At 46.9% G+C, this 15,308-nt stretch overlaps 1 protein-coding gene across 1 annotated transcript in view; it reads left to right on the forward strand.

The window, feature by feature from the left end:
- The first annotated feature begins 2,968 nt into the window (after positions 1 to 2,968).
- The window catches only part of LOC146857290 (uromodulin-like), a 705,316-nt gene continuing 692,976 nt past the window's right edge, over positions 2,969 to 15,308 (forward strand). The window contains exons 1-2 of the mRNA XM_085647032.1: positions 2,969 to 2,981; positions 6,646 to 6,822. Of these exons, the coding sequence (XP_085503158.1) occupies positions 2,969 to 2,981; positions 6,646 to 6,822 (190 nt within the window). The remainder of the gene's footprint in view (positions 2,982 to 6,645; positions 6,823 to 15,308) is intronic.

Here is a 15,308-nt window from a genome sequence, read left to right on the forward strand (position 1 = left end):
CTACTGTTAAAGCCAGTGTTGTTGAGGAGCAGGTGGGCTAGCTTCTTATTTGTAAACTTTACATGACAATGCTCCCAACAATGTGAGCTTCTGCCAGATGAGCAACACTTGAGTTATTTAGCTTCTCCCACAGTGTGAGCTTCCACCAGCAGTGCCGTCCATCTGAGGTTCCTCTAGCAATGCTCTTGGGGTTCGCTTCCACCAGCAGTGCCCTTCATTTGAGCTTCCACGAGCAGTGCCCTCCCAATGGGCTTCCTGCAGCAGTGCCTTCAATGTGAGCTTCCGCCAACAGTGGCCTTGGGTTTCGCTTTCACCAGCAGTGTCCACAATGTGAGATCCCCAGAGAAATGCCCATAGGTTTATCTTCCTCCCGATGTGCCCTCCATGTGAACTCCCAAGAGCAGTGCCTTCAATTTCAGCTTCTTCCAGGTGTGGCCTCATTGTGAGATACTTCTAGCAGTGCCGTAGTTGGCTTCCCCCAGTAATTCCTCGATTTGAAACTCTTCCAGCAAAGCTCTGAGTGCGAGTTTCCTATTGCAGTGTGTTCAGTATGAGCTTACTTTACCAATACCGCCCTTGTAAGCTTTATCCAACAGTGTTCTTAGTGTGAGTGTTCTACTGTAGTGCACTCAATATAAACTGACTGTAGCCAAACCCTCAATCTTATCTTCCTCCAGGACGCTCCTCGAGGGAGTTTTGAACCAGTACTAACGATAATGTGAAGATGTTGCACTTGTATCCTCCTTCATAACTTCCACCAGGAGTCACCAATGCCCTCACCGTGCACTTTCCAGCAGTACTTTGAGTCAGTTTTCTTTAATATTCCTCTTGTGGTGAGTTTTTTTTACCATTTCACCCACTATGAACTTTCCCCTTCACAGCCTCAGTTTGACAGTCCTCCATATGTTGCTCTAAGTGCGAGCTTAATTTAGCTGTGCTCCCATAGGAGCTTCTTTCATCATTGCTCCCAGTAAATGCATCATCCAGTGATGCTATAAATATGACCTCCATAAAGAACAAGTTGTTAAAATTGTTATTATTAATATTATTGTTTTAGTAGGTGGAGAAAGAGGGGGAGTAGTATTCATATCATGATGGGCTTAACTGAGCTCTGGGAAATACCTACCAACCATTGTCTCTTTAAAAAACTAGCATGGAAAACAGTAAAACATTTATCATGGGTCAAGGATAAAGCATCCTTATCAAAAACGTCACATGGCTGGATGACTTTGAGTACCAATTCCACTCCCACTGCTCAAAAATATCTAGCCTTGGGGTACGCTAGATCTACCAAACTCTATTTTCTAAAGTATCGACTAGGTCTGCTACCCTGCACAAAGCACTTCCCATATTTGCTGAAAGCCTAAACTGACTCCACCTGCCGTTTATGTGGCACAGCACAGGAGGACATGTTGCACCTACTTTGCACTTGTGAAGAACTGAAGGATGACGGAAACAACTTTTAAAACCAGTTTTTTAACAAAAGAGGAATTCGGACATGAAGACAAGCTGTACTGGCCTACTTTGCACCAGGGGACACGCAACTGAACTGCCGCCTGGTGAAATTTTTGAGTCAGGTGGGGAAGAGAACGCTTTAACTATGGGACGGTCATTCAGCAAATGTATTGCCCATTACAAACTGCAACGTTAATGAATGTGCAACCATTTTAACCAAACTTCTTTCAATTTTTACCATCAACTTATTTTATAATGACATTTCTTTTAATTGACATATTTGGCATCAACTGTTTTAAGTAACTATACTAATCAAAAAATAAACTTGATGGGCTGAAGTATGAATATTAAAAAATATACTTGAGTCAAGCCATCTTGTCTTCATGACTTTATACCAGTGGTCTACAAATGTATTTATGGCAAGGCGCATTGAATATAAAAAAAAGTATGTATCCTCACTCCAATCTACCCCTTTCCTCTCTTTACATTGCCCTCATTGTCTGTGACCTATCTTCCTGTATTTTTGATTTGCCTTCTCTCTATTCTACTTCTCCTCTCTTTCCTCTCACCTCCCATACCTTCCTCTTAACTCTCTTCCCATCACCTTTCCCACCATGCTCCTCTAGACTCTTCAGCCTTCTTCCACTGCTCTCTAACTGCCTCTTCCATTTGGAGGTGTGCAGTGTAGTAGGCATGGCTCTGTGCAGGTGTCCAGAACAGCTTTCCTCAGCACTACAAGCTTGTGGGCATCACCCACTCTAAGAGAATGGGGGATGTGAGGGGCAGGGACAGGCACTTTACCTCCAGCCAGTCTCATGATGCAGCAGTGGCCTGCAGCAGGTAGGAGTCGTTGGGTGGTCGCTTGCAGGAACTCACTAGCAGACACCCGTCACTGTTGGTGGGTTCCAATAGTCAGACTGCTTTGGAGAGGCAGACCATAGTACCAAGAACAGCCTGGGTCCATCTGTGGCCAGAGCAGGGAAGTGGTGCATCTGTGACAGCAAAATAATTAGTCCACCACAATAGGCTTTCTCTTAGAAGGGGATGCAAGGGATCCCAACAGGCACAACTATGGAAGTGTCGGACTTCCTTCTAACTGTATTGGCTCATCACCGGGATTGCCTCCCAGGAGATAATGTAAAGAGCCTGTAGCAAGTGTTAAAGCACAACTCCGAAGTCGAAGACAGCGCGAGACTCCAAACGTTGCAAGGGAGCGCCAAGTGCGCGAAACCAGCCCACACCAGCCGAAACAAAAGTAAAAGGTCCTACCAGACACCTTGACCGGTAGCCGCTGTAGAGTAAGGCATCGGCGACCCTTGTAATGCTTTCTGCGATGGTACCTGACCTCCAGAGTACGACCACCACAAGGAAAGCCCCAAGTTTTGGTCACACGTGAATCGTAGAGACCGTCTTGTTTTCTTCTTTCTGCTCCCTTGTCTAACTGCAACCCTCGTGAAATAGAGGTCTTTGTCCTCCCCTGTCTGCACCTTCGTGACGAGTTGACCCGCACAGCATGGAGTTTGCAGGTGGGTGAAGCCGATCCCAAATCCTCGCCAAATGTGGTAAGTGTTAAAGTACCACTCCGAAGTCGTTCTTCCTTGAATAAAGTATATTTATTTAGATACAAGCTTCACCCAGAGCATGGAGCATGTCTCCTTTCAGGAGGTCGATCATCAACTGTCTTTGCACATCAAACCCCTCGCCAGTGTACACTCCATGCGCGGGCCAACATAGTAGAACAATAACATTCCAAACAACCATATTCATTTTAATACAAACCCACTACAGAGCCCCAGTGAGCATAAATAGTTGCTGTACTGCCTACCAGCAACCACCGGATCAAAGGCTGTGTATTAATATAGCCTTATAGCCCACCGTAGCAGGCTATACCGGCCATTAAAGGTCCACTCCAGCATTAAAGCCCCAAGCCGAAGGTGAGGGCCTTTAACAAGGGAGGGGGCCTTTAATGGCCGCTATAGCCCTATGGCTATAAGGCTATTAGAACATTCCGCCCATAGAAGGCAGAATGTTCTAAATAGTAAAACAAAGGCCTCACAGAGCCTGAGGAATTTGAAATCCCCTCGGGCTCCATGAGGCCTTTGTTCACAGCAGCAGCTGTGAAGGACAAACATTGGAATGTTGGAGCTCCGGGCTTCTATCAGCCATTAGAAGCCCGGAGCACTCCTTTGTCTTCAATGGAGCTCCCAACATTCCAATGTTCTAGCAAAGGGTAGAATTCTGAGCCTTCCTTATGAGGATTCGAACTTGAGATACTCAGGCCAGAGCATTTGTGAGTCCTGTGGCTCCTCACATTGGACCTCACAGTCCTTCATGCCCACCTTACCTGCTGCTTAATACCCCTACAAACTCCTCTACTGTATCCTATCACTCGGCCCTACATGCCTCATCCAGCCCTCAGACCCTCCCTGTTAACCCTTACAATTCCTCAGAGTACCTCTGCTAGCCTTCAGGCCCTCACTTTGACTCTCTGTCCCTTTTGTCGTCTTCATAAACGTCTGACCGAGACTCCCTCCCGTGCTGTTCCCAGCCCCCAGGCCCCTGCATTCAGTGTGCTGTCCGCAATTTCACTAATATGCTGATCCTACGGCACCATCTTTGCTTCTGGCTCATTCTGCTCTGTCCAGGATACCTTGGCACAACCCATTGCTAAAGCTTTATAAACACAGTCGATATATTAGCAGCAATGCATGTAATCAACAGAAATCCTAGTGCTGACTTTCAGTGGATTCGTATAGTCCTTACAGAGATCCTCCTGTAACCTGCAGGTCATGACTTCCGATCCTATGAAGTAGCTCAGTAGGTTATGTGCGTGCTGCAGACGTTTGCACTTGGACTTGCTTGGTGTATGTTTGAACATTAGCAGGGTTAATTAAAATGCTATTCTTCAGGTGTTGATAAAACATGGGCCAGGTCGGGATTAGTAATTTTAATAAATGACAAAAATGATTCAGTTTGTATTGTGCTCTTTATAAAGACTACGGGGGAGATATACAAAAAAGTTGCGCAACACAACGCAGCCCCCCACCCCGCACGAAGCTATGCTGCGTGACTGGGAGGGAGCAGGAGCGCACCATATCTTCAAAGATATGGCTATCTCCTCCCCTTTCTCTTGCGCCGGCGCTGATTAAAGCTGTTGTGCGCAATGCACACACCTTAGCGCTGCAGCACTAGGGTGTGTGCATGAGTCCAGCATAGATTTTGTACAGGAAGGGTAACTTTCCTGTAGAAAATACTATGCTCGACACAAGGGAAAGCTTTTCCCACTTTGCATGCGTGCTGCACAGTGCAGCATGCAGGCAAAGTCGAAAAAGGAAGGAGAAATGAAAGCATTTCTCCTTCCTTGCGCCTCATTGAAAAGGGCGCTGTTTTCTCACGCTAAACCCAATCTACTGATTTTAGTAAATCGGGTTTAGCGTGAGAAACCTTGGGTGGTTGGGTGGGTGCACCACCCTTGATACGCCCCCATGGCACAAAGTAACGCGAAGCAGCGCAATGCACTGCTTCACATCACTTTTACGTTTTTTCCAGCACTAAACAAGTTTAGCGCTGAAAAGTAAATTACAAAAAAAAGATTTTACATCATTTTGCTTCCCTTTTGTAGCGCAAACGCGGCGCAAAAGCTTACTAAATCTCTCACAAAACACCTGAAAATTGCACTGTTACAAATAAGGCTCAAAAGAAATGTAATAATTCAACAATTGTATTATTCCTGTTTCCAGAACTGCAGAACTGAAAGAACTGACAATTCATATGAGTAATGTTATCGAATGTCTGGTGGGATGATCATGTCGCAGATCTACCAATTTTGTGAAGATGCCCCAAGAAGCTGTCACTCCTCTCGTTGACGCTGATTTGAATGCTTGAGTTATTGCCTGGTGAACCCATCTACTTATTGTTTGGTTTCAGCCCTTGCTCCATTTACTTGCTCGCTCATGAGACACAAAAAGCAATTGGGCGTTCCCAACTCCTCAGTTCTGCTGAGATCGAGAGACAACCTCTTTTACCGTTCAATGGAGTAAGAACGCCATTCCAAGAACCGGTAATACCACTTCCTGTGATAAGTGGAAGGAAGAATGAATCTTTAGAACAAATTTAGCATCTAAGTTGAGGACTGCCTTGTCTGGGAAGAAGCTTAAGTAAGGGAATGATGGCTCCCAACACGCCCAATCACTTCACAGAGGTAAATGCCACCAGAAAATCTGATTTAAATGATAACCCGGCTATAGGCTCCTACGTTTCTAGATTCTCAAAAGATTCTTACTGAAGGCCCCTCAAAACTATCAATAGTTCCCAAGAAAGAACCAGATTTGAATTAACTAGCTTTTTGAGTCTGAAACCCTTTACTAGTCTTGAAACTACAAAGGAGATTTTTGAGAAATTCCCCTGGATATTTAATACTTTTATGGCTGACCACTGGCAGGAAATAGTTGATGGAGGTACCCTTGTAAAACCCATCTTTCTGGAATGACAAAATCTTGAAAGGATCATTAGATAAAGAATTGCATTCTTTAGATGAACACCATTCCTGCAATGAGCCCCAATTTTCTTGTATGATTCCATGGTTGATGGTTTGTGTAATGTTTGAATGTCAAGCGCTGCTAACCTCGAGCATCCTGACTGCCCCTACCCTGCCCTCTCACATTCCAAGCCTGAGGTGCTGTATTTAAAGGGCTGCTAGAGAAGGTGAGCGAAGGAAAGATGGCCATATTCAACCGTCCATAGAAAGAGGGATTCGCTCGGATTACTTTTTCATAGTCTGATCTGCAGTTTAAGAAAGTGGCTAGTTGATTTAGGAAAAAACAACTGGTCCAATAACAAATCGACTGCTGAGAGATTGTGGAGGGACTATTACTTTGTGACCCGAGTTTGATAATCGCGCCGGTTGCCCTTCTTTTCCAAGAGTTGTTTAATTGTACCTTTGTATGGCCGGTATCCCAGTGATGCATATTGTGTTATTGTTGTGTTGTTGTTTCTATTATGCCATCAGACCTCTCCCCCTCTTAGATGCCCGTTAGGGCTAATCCTGCGCGTTTGCCAAATGTTTATACAATATAAAACCCGTGGGTGAGGAATATGCGCGGTGATGTGTAATTGGACAGGTTTGGCGCGCTTTAATTGTATTTGGATCCCACTTAACTCTCCCATTTTCCTTCTTCCCTCTTCTTGCAGCCGGAAGCAGCTCGGCGCCCTTGTGCACAGCCATCGGTTGTAATGGGGTATGTAGTGATGGAGTCGGGTGTTACTGCGCTGATGGTATCGCCTGCCTTCCGTCTGCGTGTAACCCAGACACAACCCCGTGCTGCCCCACGGGATTCTTCTGGCACTCGGACTCCTCCTGCTGCTCGGGTGAGTCTCGCTGTGTGACTGTCAAGCACATACATAAAATATCACGCATTTCAGAACCAGTAGGCTTGGCTTTGTAAACTGCGATTTGTTGGTGCGATACTAGTGACGCCTCACTTTAGGGCTATAAAAGCATTAGATAAATCCGCACGCTTAAAGTTATAAACTGCTAATAAAATGATGCTCCAGAACGCAAATTGTCCATTCAAATGCACGGACCTGTGCGGGACACATGGACATACTCGGACCCTCCACAGAAAACAATAAGTTAATGGAATCCCTTGTCCATATTCAAAGGACTACTCCTGATTGAGAAGGAAGCACCGAACACACGGGCTGCCTCACTTTGAATATGGACATGGATTCCTTTAACTATTGCCAAGACCCTCTTCTTGTATATCACAACGAGCTTTGCAGTCCCGGGCTTCCAGAAGTTTCGATCTCTTACTGGAGAGGTTTGGACTGTGATTTATTGCACCAAAGACTAACTTTGGAGTCTGGGCGGTCTTAAGTACCCTGCATACTAAGGGGGCTTTGAACATTCCTTGGAGTTTTGCGATCACAGACATACAAACTATACAATTCGAGCCTTGAAAAAGTCATCTACACGACGAAACAAGTGTGGCTGTGCCAACGCTACAACTACGTGTCAGCAAGTCAACATTTACACCTTAGACTATATTATTGTGTTTTTCTTGATGTACTATTACATTCAACTAACAACAGAGTCAGTTTGAAACTATTTTTGTGCTGTGCTCTGCTTTATAAATTTGGATTATGTAAGTTTATGGAAAATATATTTTCCCTAAACAGAGCAACACTGTCTCGATGGCACAGTGTTTTGCATAGAGCACGCTCTCACTATTGTTACCTAATAATTGCAAACATAACGGAGGTGCTGACTGTTTTCTTGTTACCACTGCCATCTGACTCAAGTGTTACATGGTAAGTAATATGATGAACCCTGAGTAGTGGTCAGTGTAAGGAGGTGGCGCTCATGAACATCATGAGGAGTTGACAGTGGAAGGCGGAGTAAAAAGACTGCATTGCTGGGAAGCATGAGAAATGGTCATTGATTGGAAGCATAAAGAGGTGACACTAGTGAGCACTGTGACAAACTGCCACTGTTTGACAGCTTGGAGAGCTGGCACTCACGGGTAGATTAAGGAAGAAAGGGACAAAGGGAGCAATATGATAAGGATAATATTATGGTGTCCATCACAATTAAACCACTGGCTGTTTCCCATTATCATCTTATGGGTACCCTGCCACATACAGGTGGGACTAAAGAGTGTCTCTAAGGCTGTTACTACAGAGCTTTGCATGCAAATATCACACAAACATTTGTGTGTTGTTCTATGCATCATGTCTCCACTTTCCTGCATGTATGTGTGCCTTTGCCAGCTTCCTTGTTGCCAACAGGAGCCAACCACTGTATCATGTTGTTTAAAGGCTGAGGGATTGATGGTAGAACACTGAGGATGGGGGGCAGCCGAAGGACTTAAAAAATATGTTCACTGTTACAAGTGGGGTCTCTGGTTCGCAGTGGTTTGCACACTGTCCAGGTACGAACCCTCATTCTCCTCAGGGTAATTAAGGTACACCCATGTGAGAAGTTGGCCTGGTATATGCTGGTCACTAGTTAAAGTGGCCACCTTGCACCAGTACAATTCGACTCTTATGGTAGATAGGTTTAAGACAACCTTTTAAAGAAAGCTATCCTAGTGGTAGCTGTGGAGAGCAGCCTTCAGGCTAAGTCTCAGAGGAATGTAAAGCAGCTTGTTTTACCTTATAATCTCTTGAATTACCAAATGAAAGGACACCACATAGGTATATCTATAAAATATATATGTATTTATTTCTAGACACACTCTACTACACTCTTTATGAGATTAGAAGTCAGGAACATATGCACAAATCAAAGTCTCACAACAAATTAAGCACTTATATGGCTGGGGCCCTAGGGGCGTACCAGACCATATACTAAAAAAGAGGTATATGAAGAACGACTTGAGAAGGAAGAAGGCCTAAGGTCTTCAGAAGCACTGGGGCCTCACTAATCCACCCAAGGCAGGTAAGTAAAAGACCCACGGGAGACGCATGCAGTGTGAGAACACAGCCGCAGATCCCAATAGACTTCAATGGAGCAAGTCGCGGTTGGAATTTTAAAGTTTTAGGATACTTCGGGAGAGTCTACAAGCAAGTCACTTACAGGGTAAGTAGGTCGAGAGCCAACACACACAGGAGCACCAGAGTGCACAAGTTACCTCACCCAGGGAAGCCGGGTGCATAGGTGTCTTTTGGTGTGGGGTCGTGGCGTCGTTTTCAATGGGAGCCAAAGAAGATTTGCTGCTTGGTTTGCGAAGACAGGAGAAGTGTCTGGTGGAATCCAAGGCTGGATTCTGAAGAAAGAAGACCTGAAAGCAGTGGAGACAGTGTTCAAAGTCACTTGCCTGTGACCCAGGGCCAGGAAGCTGGATGCCCACAGAAGTCGGGTGTTTTCAGGTGATCACGGGTGACTTGACTCTTCAGCCACGAGGTCCAGGAGGCATAGATGACAACCAGGAGCTGGATTCAGAGGGTCCCACAAAGTCTGCAGCTTACTGAGGTGTCGGCAACTGGATTGGAGCCAACAAACCTTGGCAACAGCAAGTATCGTGGAATGTGAAGAAATTCAGCGGTGCAGACCAGCAAGGTCTGAGGGACTCACCCAGCAAAGGTAAGTCAGGGCAGACCTGGAGCAACGAGGGGAGCCCTCTGGTTTGGTAGAAAAGTCTTCAGGGGACCCACAAGTCAGCCGGCAAGGGATCGCAAAGACTCCTTGTGAGGATTCACTTCACAGGAGCCCACGGTCACTCGAGACGAGGTAGGCCTCTGATTTTCAAGGGCAATCCTGCTGGAGGGTTGGACCACATGTGGTCCAATGTACAAGTTTGTAGAACGTCGTGAAGAGGTTGCACTCAACAATAGTGCATGGTACCCGGGTATTGCTGTTCCTCGTCACTCGTGGGGTCCATTCACCTCAGGTTTGCTGGGGACTCACAATGGCCATCGTGAAGTCAGGAAATCTACTTCCGGGGCTGCAGGGATTTCAGACTCTGGCGGGAGCGGGAAAGATTGCGACTGTTGATTCAAAGTTTTGGTGCCTGCCAAGCAGGGGAGTCACTCCTTGACTCCAAGGGAGATTCTTCAGTCTTCCAAAGGTAGTGGAACGTCGAAGGTCCAGGATTCTTCTTGTAGAGCGTCGTCCAGGGATATCTAGTTTGCAATGGCAAGGGTTCCCTAACTTATACTAAAAGAAAGGGAGGGACTAGCTCTATGACCACTCCTATGGGAGGGTCAGGGGAGTGGGTGGTTACACCCACTTCCCTTTGTCCAGTTTCACGCCAGAGCAGGGGCTAGTAGCCCCTGAACTGGTTTGAGCTGGCATATGCACAGAGGAGCCTACTGCTCCCCCAGTGCAGGACTTCAAAGCACTCTAGGAGTGCACCCACCCAGCCCCAATACACTAAATCCTGTCTGGAAGGTGGTTACAACTCCCTGTGACAAGATGCCTATTGTTGGGCATCCTCCACTGCGAGTCTCGGTCAGCAGCAGGAGGGCAGCCCAGTGTCTGTGCTGGTGGCATCCATTTTGTGATGCCAGGGCTCTTCAGGATTCTACCGTGTTTCCACAGTAGGTACATGCCTATCCCTCTAGAAGGGTGGGATCATACTCCCTCACCAGTTACTGGTGTGGGGGTATGATTCCAAAGCATTTGACACCAAACACGACATGTTTTGATGCAGCCATCCCAAAGTTAGCATTTACCGCTAGGTTATAATGCACTTAAGAGTATATGGTTTAACCGCATCCACAAACAGCCACAGAAAATAGACTCTGAGGGCTGCAGAGGGGCCCTGCTCAGGCAGAGGCACCCCCTCACATGTAAACCAAGCACCCTGCCCTCAGGATTGATAGGGCCTGCCTTAGGGGTGACTGATAGGCTTATATGTGTGTGTAAGGTGAGATATAGGGAATCTATATCTCAGTGAGGAGTGCTAACACTACCTCACCCAGGCTGCAGTAGCAGGCCTGTGGTGTCAAATTTAGTCTGCTTCCCAGGGGTGGCATAATACATGCTTCAGTCCCCTGGTAGGCCTGTGAAGTACCTATGCCCTTGGTACCTAAGGTACCATATACTAGGGGCTCATAAGGTACCACAGTATCCAATCACTAGTGCATCTAATATGCACTCCAAGTTGTTTAGAGAGAACAGAGAGGCTGGGGCCCTGATTAGCAGGGACCCAGCCAGACTAAAGCCAGAAACCAGTGTAAACATCAGAAAAAAAGTGGGGGCAACATAAGTGCAGATCCTACTCTCCTACACAACCCCCCCCCCCCCCCCCCAAATACAGGGACACTAAACTAACCTTGACCAGTTGAGTCTTCGTGTTCTAAGTGGAAATACCCAGAGAGTCCATCTGCATTGGCATGTTGGGTCCCAGGTCTATGTTCCACTGCATAGTCCATCCCCTGTAGAGAAATGGACCACCTTAGAAGTTTTGGGTTTTCACCTTTCATCTGTTTAAGCCATAGGAGGGGCTTGTGGTCAATCAGAACTATGAAGTGAGTGGCAAACAAGTATGGCCTCAGCTTCTTCAGGGCCAACACCACAGCAAAGGCCTCCCTCTCTATAGCTGACCAACGATTCTCTCTAGGGGTCAGCCTTCTGCTAATAAAAGCTACTGGCTGGTCTTGACCTTCATCATTCAGTTGAGACAGTACAGCTCCCACACCCAGCTCAGAAGCATCTGTTTAGACAATTAACTTTTTGGTGTAGTCTGGACTCTGTAAGATGGGGGCAGTGCACATGGCCTGCTTTAGGTCTTCAAATGCCTTTTGACAGCTAGCTGTCCACTGAACCTTTTTTGGCATTTTCTTTGAGGTAAGATCATTTAAGGGGGTCACTATAGATCCATATCCTTTAACAAACCTCCTATAGTACCCAGTCAGGCCCAAAAAGGCTCTCACCTGTGTATGGGTGGTTGGAGCAACCCATTCCATGATGGTTTGGATTTTGCTCTGTAAAGGTTGAACCTGGCCTCCACCTACAAGGTGGCCCAGGTACACAACCTGACTCTGCCCTATCTGGCACTTAGTGGCCTTGATAGTGAGGCCTGCTTTTTGCAGGGCCTCCAAAACATTTCTGAGGTGGACCAGGTGATCCTGCCAGGTGGAAGTAAAGAGAGCAATATCATCAAGATAAGCTGAGCAATAAGTTTCCATACCTGTCAGAACTTTGTTCACCAACCTCTGAAAAGTGGCGGGTGCATTTTTCAAACCAAAGGGCATCACCACAAAGTGGTAGTGCCAACCAGGGGTTGAGAATGCAGTTTTGACCTTGGCATCCTCAGCTAACCTGATCTGCCAGTAACCAGCTGTTAGGTCAAATGTACTTAGATACTTGACTGAGACCAAAGTATCAATCAGTTCATCTGCCCTGGGAATTGGATAGGCATCAGTCCTGGTGACTGCATTGAGGCCTCTGTAGTCTACACAAAACCTCATTTCTTTCTTACCACCCTGGGTATGAGGTTTAGACACAAGGACTACTGGACTAGCCCAAGGGCTATCTGAAGGCTCAATTACACCTAGTTCCAACATTTTCTGGACTTCAGTCCTGATACAATCCCTGACATGGTCAGGTTGCCTGTCAATTTTACTCTTGACAGGCAGACTGTCTCCAGTGTCCACCTCATGGGTGCACCAGGAAGTCTGACTAGGGGTCAGGCTAAACATATGTCTAAACTGTTGCAGAACTTGTCTGCATTCAGTTTGCTGATGATCAGTGAGGCTGCTTGCCAAAGCAACACCATCTACTGACCCATCATCAGGGTTCTGTGAGAGCAGGTCAGGGAGAGGGTCACTCTCCTCCTCCTGTTTCTCATCAGTTGCCATGAGCAAGCCCATGTCAGCCCTGTCAACATATGGTTTCAATCTGTTGACATGGAGCACCCTAAGGGGGCTCCTGGGATTTCCAAGATCCACCAGATAGGTGACTTCTCCCTTTTTCTCAACAATTGTATGGGGGCCACTCCATTGGTCTTGGAGAGCTGCTGGGGCCACAGGCTCCAACACCCACACTTTCTGTCCTGGCTGGTAGACAGTCAGCACAGCCTTTTGGTCATGCCAAGTTTTTTGTAGTTCTTGGCTGGCCTCCATGTTTTTTGTTGCCTTCTTCATGTATTCAGCCATCCTGGAGCGGAGACCAAGTACATAGTCCATCACATCCTGTTTGGGAGGTTTGAGAGGTAACTCCCAGTCCTCCGTCACCGAACATAATGGACCTCTTACAGGATGCCCAAACAGAAGTTCAAAAGGGCTGTAGCCAACCCCCTTCTGTGGAACCTCCCTGTATACAAACACAAGGCAGGGAAGTAAAAGGTCCCATTTTCACCTAAGCTTTTCTGGGAGGCCTTTAATAATTCCCTTTAGGGTTTTGTTGAACCTTTCAACTAACCCATTGCATTGTGGGTGATAGGGAGTAGTGAATTTGTAATTCACACCACAATCCTTCCACATTGCTTTTAGATACCCTGACATGAAGTTTGTTTCTCTGTCAGATATAACCTCCTTAGGGAAACCCACTCTGGAGAAAACTCCAATGAGGGCTCTTGCCACCACAGGGGTTGTAGTGGTCCTCAGGGGAATTGCTTCTGGGTACCTGGTGGCATGATCCACTACCACCAGGATAAACCTGTGCCCATATGCTGTTGGAGGGCCAAGGGGACCAACAATGTCAATCCCTACCCTTTCAAAGGGTACCCCCACCACAGGTAGTGGTATCAGGGGGGCCTTTGTTGTGCCACCTGACTTGCCACTGGCTTGGCAAGTGACAAAGGAGCAACAAAACTCCTTGGTGTCCTCTGACATATGTGGCCAATGAAAATGTGGAACAAGCCTATTCCAGGTCTTGTTTTGGGCCAAGTGTCCTGCTAAAGGGATGTCATGTGTTAGGGTCAAGAGGAACTCCCTAAACCTCTGAGTTATTAACAACCTCCTGGTGGCTCCAGGGGTTGGATCTCTATCTCAGAATAAGGAGTCCCTCATCCCAATAAACTTTATGGGACCCAGTAGCACTCCCAGCCGCCTCAGCAGCAGCCTGCTGTCTGAGGGGTGCAAGAGAGGGGCAGCACTGTTGCCCTTTGCTCAGATCTTTCCTAGAAGGGCCCCCTGCCCCCAAGAACTCAACCTGATCAGGTTCAAGTCTCTCTGGGGCAGTTCCTTCTTCAGGATCTGCTTCTCCTCCCTCAGGAGGAGAATCTGTGATCTGAGACAGAGGGGAAGGCACTGCCTTAACCCTACTGCTCATCCTCTTGGGCAGCATCTGGTCCATAGTTTCAGGATCCAGAGCTGGTTCAGCTTTATGCATTTTGGCCTGTGACCTGGTCACAGCAAATACCTCTTCAGGTATGCCAACATCTCAGCATGAGTCCATAACTCTACTTCAGACCAGGCTGAAGTCTCTAGATCATTGCCCAATAGACATTCAACAGGGAGGTCTGCACTGACTACTATCTTCTTGAGGCCAGTTACCCCTCCCCAGGAGAAATTCACAACTGCCAGACTATGGTTGGTCCTGACATTGCTTGCATTGGTAACGTGGTACATTTCACCCAGGATGATCTTCCCAGGGTCCACAAGATCCTCTGCCACCATGGTGACACTAGCACCGGTGTCCCTGAATGCCAAAGCCTGTTTGCCATTTATTACAGGCTGCTGTTGGTATTTGCCCATTTGTACTGGGGCTCACTAGGAAGGACATATCAATGTCTTGATCACAAATCAGCAATGCCTGAGTGGGTACTCTGACTAGGCCAGAGTCCACTTCAGAACCCAGGGTCAACCCTACTACACCCTTATTCTGATTACCACGTCCACCAGTAGCTGTATTAGGGGAACAGTTGCCTTAGGGGCAGGAGTGGTGGTGGTTTGGTCTTTGGACTTGTTACAGTCAGAAGTCCAGTGCCCTTTCTGTTTTCAGAATTTGCACCAGGGCTTCTTTTGGCCTTTTCCCTTGTTGGACTGTGAATCCCCACCAGATGCAGATGTTTGGGGCCCTTGTGAAGACTTCTGGTCTTTTAATACTTCTCCCCACCTTTCTCAGAGCCTTTAGGATCCTGCTTCCACCCCCTTGGTTCTGGGTGTTCTGCATCACCCTGGTTCTGACCCATTTGTCTGCCTTCTTTCCCAATTCTTGGGGAGAGGTCAGATTAGAGTCCACCAAGAATTGATGCAACAACTGGTTTTGGCAATTATTAAGGATCTGTTCTCTCATCATTAGATTATCCAATCCCTTAAAATCAGTAACTCTACTACCAACCAGCCAACCCTCCAGAGCCTTGGTTGCACAATCAACAAAGTCAGTCCAGTCCTGAGTCTGTGCTTTCTGGGTGTCTCTGAACTTCAACCTGTACTGTTCAGTGGTTAAGCCAAACTCATTTTTA

This window comes from Triturus cristatus, chromosome 3_2, assembly GCF_964204655.1.
Source record: "Triturus cristatus chromosome 3_2, aTriCri1.1, whole genome shotgun sequence".
Taxonomy (NCBI): Eukaryota; Metazoa; Chordata; class Amphibia; order Caudata; family Salamandridae; genus Triturus; species Triturus cristatus.